At 39.1% G+C, this 14,147-nt stretch overlaps 1 protein-coding gene across 1 annotated transcript in view; it reads left to right on the forward strand.

Annotated features, from left to right (window-relative positions):
• LOC128199830 (uncharacterized) overlaps nt 1–14,147 on the forward strand; it is a 152,328-nt gene that overhangs the window by 59,688 nt on the left and 78,493 nt on the right. The window contains exons 6-7 of the mRNA XM_052891002.1: nt 1,994–2,630; nt 3,062–3,140. Coding sequence (XP_052746962.1) covers nt 1,994–2,630; nt 3,062–3,140 — 716 coding nt within the window. The remainder of the gene's footprint in view (nt 1–1,993; nt 2,631–3,061; nt 3,141–14,147) is intronic.

Below are 14,147 nucleotides of genomic sequence, written 5' to 3' on the forward strand. Positions count from 1 at the left end.
TTTCAAATCGGACCAGTAGTGCCTGAGATTAGCGCGTTCAATCAAAAACAAACAAACAAACTCTCCAGCTTTATAATATTAGTATAGATAGTATTTAAATGGCGCAGTTGGTAATGTTTCTACGCAGTGATCCTAGGTTCCTAATGTTATGCTCGATTATTATTATTATCCATTTAAATATCGATTAAACTAAAAAAATCAGTTGAGTTCTTAGTGGTTGGTTATTGCGAAAAATATAATAGGTACTTTGATATCAAGAAACGTTTTATAATGTCGACTATGCAATGGTTTTTAAAGAGTGAGGCAGATATTATAATCAAAAACATTATAATCTATTACAACTTTTGCTTTTCCAGGTGATTTTGTTGTAGAAAAAGATCGATTATTATTATTCGGTTAAAATATTGATTAAACCAAATAAATCACTTAGCTGGCAACACTGTTCATGTTCGTGTCTTCAAAAATGTCATACAACAACTATAATATTGTCAAATATCGTTGTGATACTTATTTTTTGGGGAAAGTTATAGAAAACCGCTATGGATAAAGTAATTTATTCATTACTAGCGGACGCCCGCGACTTCGTCCGCGTGAAACCCTATTACTACCCTTACCCCTACCCAACCCTACCCCTATCCTACCCCTAACCTACCACCACACTACGGCGACGAAAGCTTAAAAATGGAGTATCTTCTTCCGTTTTCTCAACATTTCCTTTCACTGCTCTGCTCCTATTGATTGTAGCATGATGAAAAGTATACTATAACCTGCCCAGGAGTATGAAGAATAATTGTACCAAGTTTTGTTAAAATCTGTCGAATAGTTTTTGTTTCTATAACGAACATAGCACGCGACGGAAGCTTAAAAAATCGAGTAACTTTTCCCGTTTTCCCAACATTTCCTTTCACTGCTCTGCTCCTATTAATAATAGCGTGATGAAAAGTATACTATAACCTGCCCAGGAGTATAAAGAATAATTGTACCAAGTTTCGTTAAAATCCGTCGAGTAGTTTTTGTTTCTATAAAGAACATACAGACAGACAGACAGACAGACAGACAGACAGACAGACAGACAGACAGACAGACAAAAATTTTACTGATTGCATTTTTGGCATCAGTATCGATTACTTATCACCCCCTGATAGTTATTTTGGAAATATATTTCATGTACAGAATTGACCTCTCTACAGATTTATTATAAGTATAGATTAAACAAAAATTATCAAGTATTTTTTAGTTTTATGGAAAGTGGGGGGCGGGGACGAAAGGTCTGGGCCGGGAATGGACATTCCCCTTTGGCACTTATGTAATATCCCACCAACCCACTTTGGAGCAGTGTGGTGGGTCTAAGCTCCATATCCCCTCTCATATACGGAAGGAGGCCTCACCCAGTAGTGAGACATTTGTAGTAGTCAGCAAATGGTTTCTAACTTTGAAACATAGTATCTTATCTGGTTATATATTTATATAAAGAGTTCAGATATGTCCAGATATATTAGGATTATCTGTAATGTAGTTCAGGGTTCAATAAAACTACAAAACAGATAATATTAGATTTTTACAGGCACAGGCCTATTCTAAGAACCAACTATATTGATTTTTTTAAAAGAACAACTATTTCAGTTTTCTGCTGGCTGGCTCTTCTCAGCAGAACCTGCCTTATGAACCGGTGGTAGAGTCTTTACAAATAGTCAACCTTGAAGTTTCAAAAGTGCTTGTGAACTAAGCCTACTTCAAATAAATTCATTTCGATTTGATTTACATAGAGTAAAATAGTGTGTTGTATGCTTTGCCAGATTGAAATCTGAGGTAGAAAATTTTAAATACAGTAAATGCATTCAGAATTTATAACATATTTTTCAGTGGCCTCTATTGACTTTAAGATTACTATTGACCACAATTTTATTAAGAAATTCATATTATACTTTGTTCTTGTCTCCTAGACATATTTGTGTTGTTACCTACTAAGTGTTCAATTTCATTCATTCCACAGTCCATGAGCAATAAAACTGGTACAAATGGCGGTCAGCCACCAATACAAGGCCAGCCAGCTGCAAGAAATGAAGGAGATGTGACGAACACTGATAATGCAGAGAAACAGAAAGACTTTTGCCGGGATTTCATATGGGGGCAGTGCAACAAGGGTGCACAGTGCAAGTATCGTCATGAACTTGTGTTCGAGGTTATGAAAAAGACTTTGAAGTTCTGTCACGACTTCCAAAATTCTTCTGGATGTACCCGGGAGCTCTGTACATATTTGCATGCAAGTAAAGACGAGCAGTGTCTGTTTAAAGCTACAGGGCAGTTGCCACAAGTGTTGCTGCAACGTCACGCAAACATGTCTGCAGCCTCCGGTGCTGAAACTGTTCCACAGATTGCATTGTATATACAAGAGAGTTTAGCGGGTCCACCGCCACCACCGCCACCGCCGCCTTTGCCTGTAACCAATCCTGTGGCTGTAAGCATTGCTCCACTTGCACCTGGCCCAGTGTACCCTCGACCGCATATGACGATAGCGCCGATGGCCCCTCGTCCTGCGCCAATGATGCCCATTCAACAGCCTCCTCCACCCCCACCCCCGACAACAGCACCAAGTACTTCTGTTCGACAAAGGGCACCAGTATTTACAGGTAATTTTAATTTATGTGAATTTTAATTTTAATATACTATTCAGAGATTTTGTCAATCAATTTAAAAATATCGACAAGTTATTTTATCTAACCCATGGGAACAGTATTTTTCAATTTAGGAAAGCAATCCTTTTCATTACATATTTCATGATCATGGGTGGAGTAGTTTACACATACAAGATAAAAGTATCAGTTCATTTAAAAGTTCATTTATGGCATGTTTATTTGAAGTATTATTTTATGAGTTATTTGCTTAATTTTGTTTATTTATTTATTTACATTTATTTGAACAGCACAATAAAGAATATAATACATAGACAAACAGATAAAAATAAAATAATTTATATACAAAAGGTGGCCTTATCGCTTAGGAAAAAATATTGCTCTATAAATAAATATTGTTGTAAATATTAAGCAAATATTTATTTCAGTTTCAGCACAGCCAGCATATCCACCAGCGACCAATCCAGGATATTCGATGCCCCAGCCGCCTTCACCTGTAATACCACTGTAAGTAAATTTATCTACACTAATAATATTATAAAGTGGAAACATTTTTTTCCCCCGGAGCTCCGTCTAGTGTGGACGTATCACATCACGTCGGTAACAATTCACAAAAGTTTTAATAACTAAGTTAATAGTAAATACGTAAATTAATCATAAAACAAAGTTAAGTTAAGTACGCCAATAAACCACGCAGCGTAACAAGCGCGCAAGTAAGTGACGAGTTACAGTTCTAAACCTCATACTCCGCGCTGAGGCCAAGCGCCGATCACGGCTACGCAAACGCGCCATTTATTGAAACTACCCACTTGCTAACTATTTATCAACGACTCGGTCGTACGAAATGGATCCACCTGCGCTACAACATAAGGTTCATTTTGCATCGGACTCTAATATCTCTTTCTGAACGCCGGCGCAAGATACAACTCAGACTCATACTAAACGAGCGAAGCGACTAAACGATTAAGAGCCAGGCGATGTTTTTACCTTGTTCCTAAGCGAAATTAAGGATATGCTCAGTAGCTTTATGGATAGACAAAACACGCGTATCGAGTCACTTGAAAAACACGTCACCGAGATTAAAAGACAAAACGATTGCATCACGTCTACAAACAAGGATATTGAAAAGTCACTAGGCTTTATCGCCGACCAGGTTGTTACTTGTTACGTTCTGTTCATACTTGCATTATCCTGGCTACTCCCTAGAGTGTAATTTCAAACCTCATGCCGGAGTTTGCATGTATGTACGTAATGATGTCTGCTGCCGGCGCCTACGTAATCTTGAGATACCCAAATACTCAGTCTTATGGTGTTTACTAGACACTGGTACCCAGCAAACGCTATATGCTTGTGTCTATCGCTCTCATGATGGTGATAGTGAGACGACTAAGCTTTTCGAATACCTCAGCGGTACGGCCGATATTGTTCAACAACGGTATCCAGGTGCTAACATGGTTTTTTTGGGAGATTTCAATGCTCATCATAAAGATTGTGTCGCCTATCTCTAAGAACATCTCGAGTTCCTAAATCCTGGAAGATTGCAAATGTACCCGTACCAAAGAAAGGAAGTCGTGCCGACCCATCAAACTATAGGCCTATCTCAATCACCTCAATCTTGTGTAAGAGCATGGAAAGAATAATAAATACCAAGCTCTTAGCATATCTTGAGTGTCATGATCTTCTCTCAGATAGCCAGTATGGTTTTCGTCAAAATAGGTCTGCTGGAGATTTGCTCGTGTATGCAACTCATGTTTGGGGTGAGGCAATTGATAAGCACGGAGAGGCACTTGCTGTCTCTCTTGACATATCTAAGGCATTTGACAGGGTCTGGCACGATAGCCTCATTAGTAAGCTTCCAGCGTATGGACTTCCACCGAGCTTGTGTGACTGGATATCCGACTTGAGTCGAGAGTGAGTGAGTGAGATGAGTGAACGATCCTTCCGAGTGGTTACTGCTCATCGGATCTAATGGCTATTAACGCTGGAGTTCCTCAAGGGTCGGTACTTTCCGCTACTCTTTTTTTACTGCATATTAATGACCTGCTTAAACCTGGAACCCTTGGTTATGCAGATGACCGTGCAGTAACGGAAAGATATTTATCCGGACCGCGCGCCGGTGGAACTAAGACTAACGAACTCAGGGAGGCGATGGTTGAACTCTACCCTAAAGGAATTCTCCGAATGGGGCGACGCTAATTTAGTTCAGTTCAATGCAACCAAAACGCAGGCATGTCTACTGACTGCAAAACGGACTCCTTTTCCATTTACACCTACATTCAGAAATGTATCCTTGCCTATCACTGACCACATCGATCTCCTGGGTGTCGATATTTCGGCTAACATCAACTTTGGGCGGTCCATAGAATCTAAAGCCAAAACCGCGGCCAAAAAACTTGGAATACTCCGTAAGGTTAAGCAGTACTTCACAGCAATTACTTACTCTATATCAGGCCGAAGTCCGGTCTTGCATGGAGTACTGCAGCCATCTTTTTGACGGCTCAGTCAAATACCAATTGGCTGCTTTGGATGCTGTGGATCGCCGAGCCAGGAGACTCATTGGCACAGATTCACCGCTTTTGACGAAACTCCAAACCCTTGAGCATCGGCGGAAAGATGCCAGTTTATCAGTGTTTTATAGGATATATTTTGGAGAGTGTGCTCAGGAGCTATTCGATGTCATACCACCTTCGCCTTTTTACCATCGCACCGCAAGACATCGGGTGGGTTTTCATCCCTATGTTGTAGATGACCCTAGGACCCGTAAAAAAGGCTTTGCGTCTTCTTTTCTCATACGCACGGCTAAGGTTTGGAATACCCTTCCCAAGTCTGTGTTTCCTGAATATTATAACTTGGGTATCTTCAAAACAAGAGTGAATAGGCACCTTCTAGGCAAGCGCGTCCCATCTTAGAGTGTATCTACACTTACCATCAGGTTAGACCATGGTCAAACGCGAGCCTATTTGCATTAAAAAAAAAAAGCCTCATTGGGTGGGAGACACAAAAAATTTTGTTGCAATTTTGACTGCGGATCCCGCAGGCCCGCCTCTCGAGCCTCAAGAGAGAGGTCCGGGGTATGTAATGGCGAAATGGGGGGGAATATATTGTCATTGGGATTTACTTCTCGCCAAACCGGAGCTTGGCCGAGTTTGAGATGTTCCTAGATTCAGTCAGATCTGCTATACTCAGGCATCCTGGTAATATTATCGTCCTCGGTGATTTCAATGCCAAGTCTCGAGCATGGGGGAATCCTGGAACAAACGCCAAGGGCAGATCCGTGCAGGAGTGGGCTCTCGCCCAGAACCTTTTCTTATTGAACAGAGGAACTGCTCTTACTTGCGTGAATGAAATTTATTTATATAGTTGGTCTATCTAATAATGATCTTTTTTTAAATAATAAAATTGGAACAGAATTATATTATATTATTAATTATATTATTATAATATTGTTATAAATATCTATTGTTACTTGTAAGATTAGTTAGGTTAAGATCGTCAGTCGGGTAAGTCCGTCAGTTTAGTATTTTTATACAGAAACAATTTGATTAGTTGATAGGCGTTGTATGTTAATACATACTTTATCACGTAGTGTAATAGACCTGATATAAATCATTTTAGAAATGGCCAATAATATCATTGAATGAAAATTTAAATAAAGTATGCCGATCTAATTGACTAACTTTATTAAGATAAGTATCCTTAATTCAATTTAATTTTATTAAAATAAATGTTAATTAAGTGTTACTGAGTGTCAAGGTATCTTACATAAAATAAAATAGAATCGTGACCAAATTAATCATTTATTTCTTTACTTGAACAATATTACTTTTAATTTTAATGACTCTACCGCCAGTTCGGCAAGTGCAGTCTCTTGTTGAGAAGAACGGCAAGAAACTCAACAAATGCTCTTTTTAAATATTGGTTAATTACAATTACAATATAATAATAATAATAATAATAATACAGTCTTTATTTATTTCATACAAATTAGTAATACAATTTTTTAATAGATTTTTTTTTCTTTTTATATTACTTTTGCATGAATCCCATTGTCTTGGGTATAGGCCTCCTCCAGCAGTTTCCACTTTCCTCTGTCCCGTCCTGACCTCATCCAATCCCTACCAGCCACTTGAGCAATGTCGTCTGTCCAGCGCTTCTGAGGTCTGCCAACTCTCCTTTTGCCTAGTGGACCCTGCCATTCAGTGACGCTAAGTGTCCACCTGTCGTCTTTCAACCGCGATACATGTCCTGCCCATTGCCATTTTTGTTTCAAGGCATGTTTTAAGGCGTCTGTGACTCTGGTTCTTTCTCTGATCATTTTATGTCTGACTTTATGGATTTTTTTCAATTTCAGCATACTGCGTTCCATTGCCCTCTGACATGACCTTACTTTGCCTTTGGTTTTGTTATCAAACACCCATGTTTGGCTGGCATATGTTAGGCATGGTAAAATACAGGTGTCCATTACTATTTTTTTGTGTTTTGAAATATAGTTTCCTTTAAAAATCTCCTTTTGTGCCCAGTATCTGCTCCAAGTTATGTTTATTCTCCTGTTTATTTCCATCTCGTTGTTGATTGTGTCAAATGACACTTGCTTCCCCAGATAAATATACTTATCTACATATTCTATCATTTTAATATTTACTTTTATAGGCTTTAATTGGCTGTTGGACATGATTTTAGTTTTTTTTGGGTTCATATTTAGACCTACTTTTTTGCTTTCCACATCTAAGACTTGTAGCATTTTTTCTAGGGATGGTGCAGTTTCACTAAAAAGGGCTATGTCATCTGCAAACCTCAGATGTGTTAGGCGACGGTTTTTTATCTGTATACCCTTACTTCCCCATTCTATGTTTTGAAAGACACCTTCAAGCACTGCTATAAATAGTTTTGGTGAAAGTGGGTCACCTTGTCTTAGGCCTCGTCTAATGGGGATCATTTCACCTTTCCTTTCTAGCTTTATTCTGCTTACACTTTTGGAATACAGGTCTTTAATAATTTGAATATATCTGTTATCCACTTTGTTGTTCTCCAGTGTATGCCATATAGATGTGTGTATTATACTGTCGAATGCTTTAGAATAATCCACAAAAGCTATATAAAGTGATCTATTAAATTCCTTGTATTTTTCTATAAGTTGTTCTATAACATGAATGTGGTCAACTGTGGAAAAACCTGCACGGAATCCTGCCTGTTTAATCGGTTGGTTCATATCAATTGTTGGTGTTATTCGACTAACTATAATTGATGAAAATAGCTTGTAAATGGTCGGTATCAAACTATGTCAAGGGGGTTCCCTTTTTTGTATAGTAGAACAATGTTTGAGCTACCCCACTGTATAGGTATGGAGCCTTGTTCTACCACTTTGTTAAATAATCTTGTTAAGATGTTAGTTAGTATAGGTGCTCCAATTTTTATGGCCTCATTTGTTATATGATCAGGTCCTGGGCATTTGTCAGGTTTAAGTTTAAATATATATTTAAGCACTTCTTGTTCATCAATGGCTTGTACTATACCTTCTGAGTTCTCGGAGGTCTTGGTGATTGGACCTACCCTTTCCTCTGCTATGTCATCATGATATCCATAAAGGTTTCTATAGAATTCCGTGGCACTGTCAATTATTTCTTTCCTTGTTCTCATTTCTTGTTGACTCGTTTCTAGTTTTGTTATCCAATTTTTGTGTGTGCTTAAATCCTTGAGACCCCTTTTCGTACTTTGAAATTGTTTCAGACTTTTTTGTAATATCTGTTTTCTGTGGTCTTTATAATCTTTTCTGATGGCTTTGTTTGTTGTTTTAAATAAATTTTTAAGTTTTGTTTTATCTTCTTTGGTTTTATTTTTTTGTTTCATTAAATTGGAGCGTTCAATTATTAGATTTTGTGTTGATTCACTAGGTATTTTTGTTGTTTTGGGGTCTTTATCCACTTTCAGGCTTTGTTTAATTATTGTTTCCAGGGCATCATAGCAAGTTTGAACATCTATATTGTTGCATATGTCTGTTGGGTGGTTAATAATATTTTTTCTCAAGTTATTTAGGTACTTGGATTTTTCATTATCAGTTTCATGCAATTCTGGTAATGTTTTGAATGCTCTTCTTGACAATGATGGCTTTTCCAGTTTCAGAGAGGCTCTAACTAGTCGATGGTCCTATGGAAAGTCTATTTTGCTCAGGACTTCTATGTTTGTTATAGACTTGGGCTGGTTACTCATAATGAAGTCTATTTCGTTTTTGGTTTTTCCGTCAGGGGAAATCCAAGTCCATCTGCGGCTGGGCTTTTTCTTGAAGCATGTGTACATTATACAGAGCTTGTGTTCATAGGCATATTGGATTAATCTCTCACCCCTTTGGTTACGTTTCCCATAGCCATAGTTACCCAGTATGAGATTTTCTTTCTTCTTAGGTTTTCCAATCTTGGCGTTGAGGTCTCCTAGTATCAATATGTTTTTGTCGTGGGCTTTTTCCAGGTCTTCATAGAATTTGTTTAGTACATCTTCATCTGCTTCTTCAGTCGGTGCATATACTTGAATGAGTGATAACTGGAATTCTCCAAATTGCATGCGTAGTAAGGCTACCCGTTCTGATATTCCTGCAAACTCGACGATGTTGGCCTTGTGCTTCCTGTCAATAAGAAACCCAACTCCGTGCAGTCCAGGTGTATCTCCCTTATAGCAGAGAATGTGTTCAATGTGTTCCTCGATATTGCATCCTAGTTTTCTCACTTCTGCCAATCCGATTACATCAATTTTCACATTCTTCAGTGCATTTTCAAGTTCAATAAATTTTTCTGTTGATGCTAAAGATCTCACATTATATGTTCCAATTTTTATGACTGTTTTTGTTTTGATTGTTGATTTTGATTTCCCCACGGAGACCAGCCGGATTGGGGAATGTTTTTCTATTTGTTGTGCTAATGTCTGCTTGGTCATTGTTTGTCCGGCTGCCGATGCTTGTTTGGAGGCAAGAGTAGTGAAGGAATTGCTTCTTCCATGCATCATGTGCATTTGATCTGTTTATTTTTGTAGTTTTATTAGGTTGTTGACTGTTGTGTTGTGCAGAATTTTGTGGTGAAATTGAAACCGAGCGTTCTCGTTTACGTTTCTCTTTTGATTGTAGATTATCTTGTATGATGAGTTTATCATACTTTAATACAGCATATTTTCCCTTCTGCCTTTCCTCTAATAGCTGTTGTTGGAGTTCCTTTCTTTTTATCTATGACTATCCTAAAAACGTGACGTGATTTTAGGATAGTCTTCTGACAAGTAAATTCCAGACAGTTTTTTCTTGTTCCTCATTATTTGTTCTTTTTTCCAAGCATGTGAAAGGGAGATGAGAACAGGTCTTGGTTTTTCATTTTCTGCACCTTTTTTTCCCAAGCGGTACATATTGTTGATGTCGTTTTCACTAATATTTATATTGGTTTTTGTATGAATTATTCCAGTAACCATCTCCATCAGATTGTGTTTAGAAAGCTCCTCTTCTTTGATTCCAAAAGCTATGATATTATTTTTGCGGTTTTCGCGCTCTAAATTATCAATTTTTTCGCGTAACTTCATATTTTCGGATTTCAAATCCCTTAGTTCTTTGACTATTGGGTTCAATTTTTCATCCATTCTCTCCATAATTAAATTCGTTTGCCTTTGCATTTCCAACTTCATGTCATCGACAAGTGATATAATATGCTTATCCATATTCATGTTAATCGGAACGTAGTTGGTTTTTGGTTATTCTATATGGCAACACTATGACAAATGTCAGCAATGTCAGTTGAAAATTATGATAGCTGCCACTTTATTGTTGACTAGCATTAATGTCAAAATATGACGTCGGCTCAATAACCTCCAATAAATTGTAAAGTTTGGGACGCGATTTGTTCATTTAATACGTCGCTTTACTACAAAGTTTATTATTTAGAATGTGTCACTAACACTTTTGCACTGATTTTACACTCGCGCACTATGTTTTTTAGTGTTTTACTGTATTTTTAATTATTTTTTGTCGGGAGCGTCTGCTATTACGTGTTTGCACTTTGACAACCGGAAGTCGAAAAAATTTATATAATTTCAATTACAATATATAGGATAATAATTAGTACCTTGAAATAGATAGTTCAATAAAGTCTTAATTTCAAGACAAAGCAAAATAACACTAACCATTATTACAGTACAAATATACAACGACGTAAGTAGGTACAATATAATGTTGCAAATATAATAATAAATTTTTCCTAATTTCACATAAGTAATATTCTGATGTTATAACTTATCGTTACAACAATACAACATAATAAAATACAGTTTACAACAAAGATATTATGTATAAAATACTTAACTTTCATAAAACAGCCTCAGAAAACTCGGAAAGACACATAACAACAATAATAATTGATATTTTCTAATCATACGGGCCAAGACGCCATTTCGTCATCCAGCATAAACATCTCGATCATTTACAAAACGCCTATTGGCTAATATTCCTTCTGCATTTGTTTGCAATAGACCAATCACACGCCATCTGTTCAAACTGACCACAGATTACTTGATACCGCGTATCCTGACGCTCCGTGTCTATGCCAGTAATTCCTCATTACATAGAATCATTCTTAGTAGTTCCTACCAGTTTTACCATATTCCAATGACTTTTATAATGACAACTATTACTTCTATTTACTTTTTAATAACAATAATGTCAGATTTATATTCTAAGTTTTACTTTAAATAATATATGAAGAATTATCGAAACAGTATAATTAAGAATATAAAACACGGAAATAATAATAAATGAAAATGACTTATTATGTTCTACGTAATGATATTTTTTTATTTAAATAGAACATTACACGTGACGTCATATTTGGTCACCTAAACTTTGAAATTCGTCATTTAACATAACTGTTTGTATTTTCATTTAAACTTTATTATTTAATACAAAAATACTATCTAAATATTAAATAATATTTAATTAACGTAATAATTATCTCACAGGTCTAATTTCACAATGAATCATACACATATTATCAATCAGCTTATCAGCTCAACTTTCAGCTATATTTATTTTTCACTACTTTATAAAATAATCTATCACGTGCGGGCAAATGGGGGATCGACTGTGGATTTATCATTTGCCACTTCGTCTGTAGCAAACACAGTTGTTAACTGGAGGGTGAAAGAGGAGATAGAGACACTCTCGGACCATAAATATATTCGTTTCGAGATTTCAACCTCCTCAGCGGCCACAGGATCCCCTCGGAACAGAAATCGACTACCACGCTGGAATGTTAGTCTACTTGATCGCGAATTAGCTGAAGAGGCTGCCATCCTTTATCGGTGGACGTCTATAGGTAGCGAGCGTGATATGAGCGTAGAAGAGGTTGAGAATTCGTTGCATAACGTCCTGACTATGGTCTGTGATGCTTCTACATTAAGAGCCCGCGGAAGGCGGAGGCACAGAAGAGTCTACTGGTGGTCCATCGAATTGGCAAATCTCCGCGATGTTTGCAACAGAGCCTGGCGGGCATTCGTGCGTTGTAGAAGATGAAATGGCATAGATATGGCCTTAGAGACACAGCTCGAGGCTTGCCTGAGTGCGAGGAGTACAGTCAGGCAAGAAAAACCTTTCGTGTTGCTATAAGTAAGGCTAAAGAGCTTGCGCGAGAGGAGATGTCGGAAGGCCTAAATAGAGACCCCTGGGGTCGACCATACCGCATCGCACGTAATAAACTTCGTTCACGGCGTGCACCTATCACGGAGACACTACAACCTGATGTACTCCTTCAATTAGTGGATGACCTGTTGCCAGACTCACGGTGTCACGTTCCTCCAACTATGTCTAGAGCTCGAGACGAAGAAAACGTAAGAAGTATCCCTTCCATTTCAGAGGAGGACATGGGTGAGGCTCTCGAGTGCCTACGCAAAAAGAAGACGGCTCCAGATCCGGATATTTTAATATTTGCAATCTCGGATTGCCTAGGGGGACAGCTACGAACTTTATTTGAAAAGTGTCTTTTCACCGGTCATTTCCTAAAATCATGGAAGGAGGGGAGACTGTGTCTTATAAGAAAGGAAGGCCGTCCACTAGATTCTTCTTCGGCATACAGGCCAATTGTATAACTCAATGAGACGGGAAAGCTTTTCGAAAAGGTTATTGTCTCACGTCTCACTAAACACATAGAATCGGTGGGACCGGGTCTCTCAGAGGCGCAATACGGATTTAGAGCAGGCCGCTCCACTTTAGACGCTCTAGATTCACTTCGACGTTTGTCCACTGAAGAAGTAGAGAGAGGGAGGGTGGTACATGCTGTCTCACTCGACGTGCGCAACGCATTCAACAGTCTTCCATTTGAAACTATTCTGGAGGCACTGAAATACCACCAAGTGCCCGCTTACTTGAGAAGACTGCAGAAGTCGTACCTCCAGGATAGGAAAATTATGTGGGAGGGAAGCCATAGACAAATAATTCGACGTAGCGTTTATAGTAGTGTCCCGCAGGGTTCGGTCCTAGGTCCTGTTTTATGGAACATTGGCTATGACTGGCTTTTACAAGGTCCGCTGCTCCCAAGGATGAGACTGTTTTGTTACGCAGACGACACCCTCGTCACTGCCAATGGGAAGACGTTCGAGGAGGCGGCGCGCTTGGCGAGCGTTGGCTCTGGACTGATAGTAGATAGGATTCGAGCACTAGGCCTACACATCTCCGCAACGAAGACCGAGGTCATTCTCTTCCACGGTCCCCGCCGCGGCCGACGAGGTGCTACAATCTCCATCCAGGGCATACAGGTGGAGGTTAAAAATAACATGAAGTACTTAGGTCTCATTCTGGACGGACGGTGGAACTTCAACGAGCACTTCAAGCAGCTAGAAGGCAGATTAGTCGAGGCTGCCGCAGCTCTTGGCAGGTTACTGCCCAACGTGGGTGGGCCGTCTTCTGCTTGCAGACGTTTATATGGCGCTATAATCAGAAGCATGGCTTTATATGGGGCACCCGTCTGGATACACGCAGTATCCCCTCGTATTAAGGCAATGCTGAGGAGGCCACAGCGAATCATAGCTATACGCGCGATCCGAGGATACCGCACTATTTCATGAACGGCTGCTACCCTACTAGCTAGCGATCCGCCGTGGGAACTGCTGGCAGAAGGCTATCTATTCAGAGCAGACATGAGGTTGAGAAGCGTACGACCGGATCCGGAGAGCATCTGTAGAGTGCGTTCTCTTGCAGACACAGCTCTAGTTCAAAGATGGCGAGAGGACCTCGAGTGCTTATCTGTTGGAATTAGGACGATCCAGGCAATCTGACCTGATTCAGGTGCTGACAGATCACGGTTGCTTAAGTAAGTACCTGAACAAGATAGCGGGTAGAGAACTCCCACTCCGAGATGCTAGGAGTGCGACGCAAGCGAGGATTCGGCGCACCACACTGTGGTGGAGTGCCCGGGCTGGGCTCCACAGCGACACTCATTGCTTGCTTCTTTCAATGGTAACATCTCATTGGCGAATTTATTAGATTCAATGATCGGCAGC

The sequence above is a fragment of the Bicyclus anynana genome, unplaced genomic scaffold, assembly GCF_947172395.1.
Source record: "Bicyclus anynana unplaced genomic scaffold, ilBicAnyn1.1 scaffold_29_1, whole genome shotgun sequence".
NCBI lineage: Eukaryota > Metazoa > Arthropoda > Insecta > Lepidoptera > Nymphalidae > Bicyclus > Bicyclus anynana.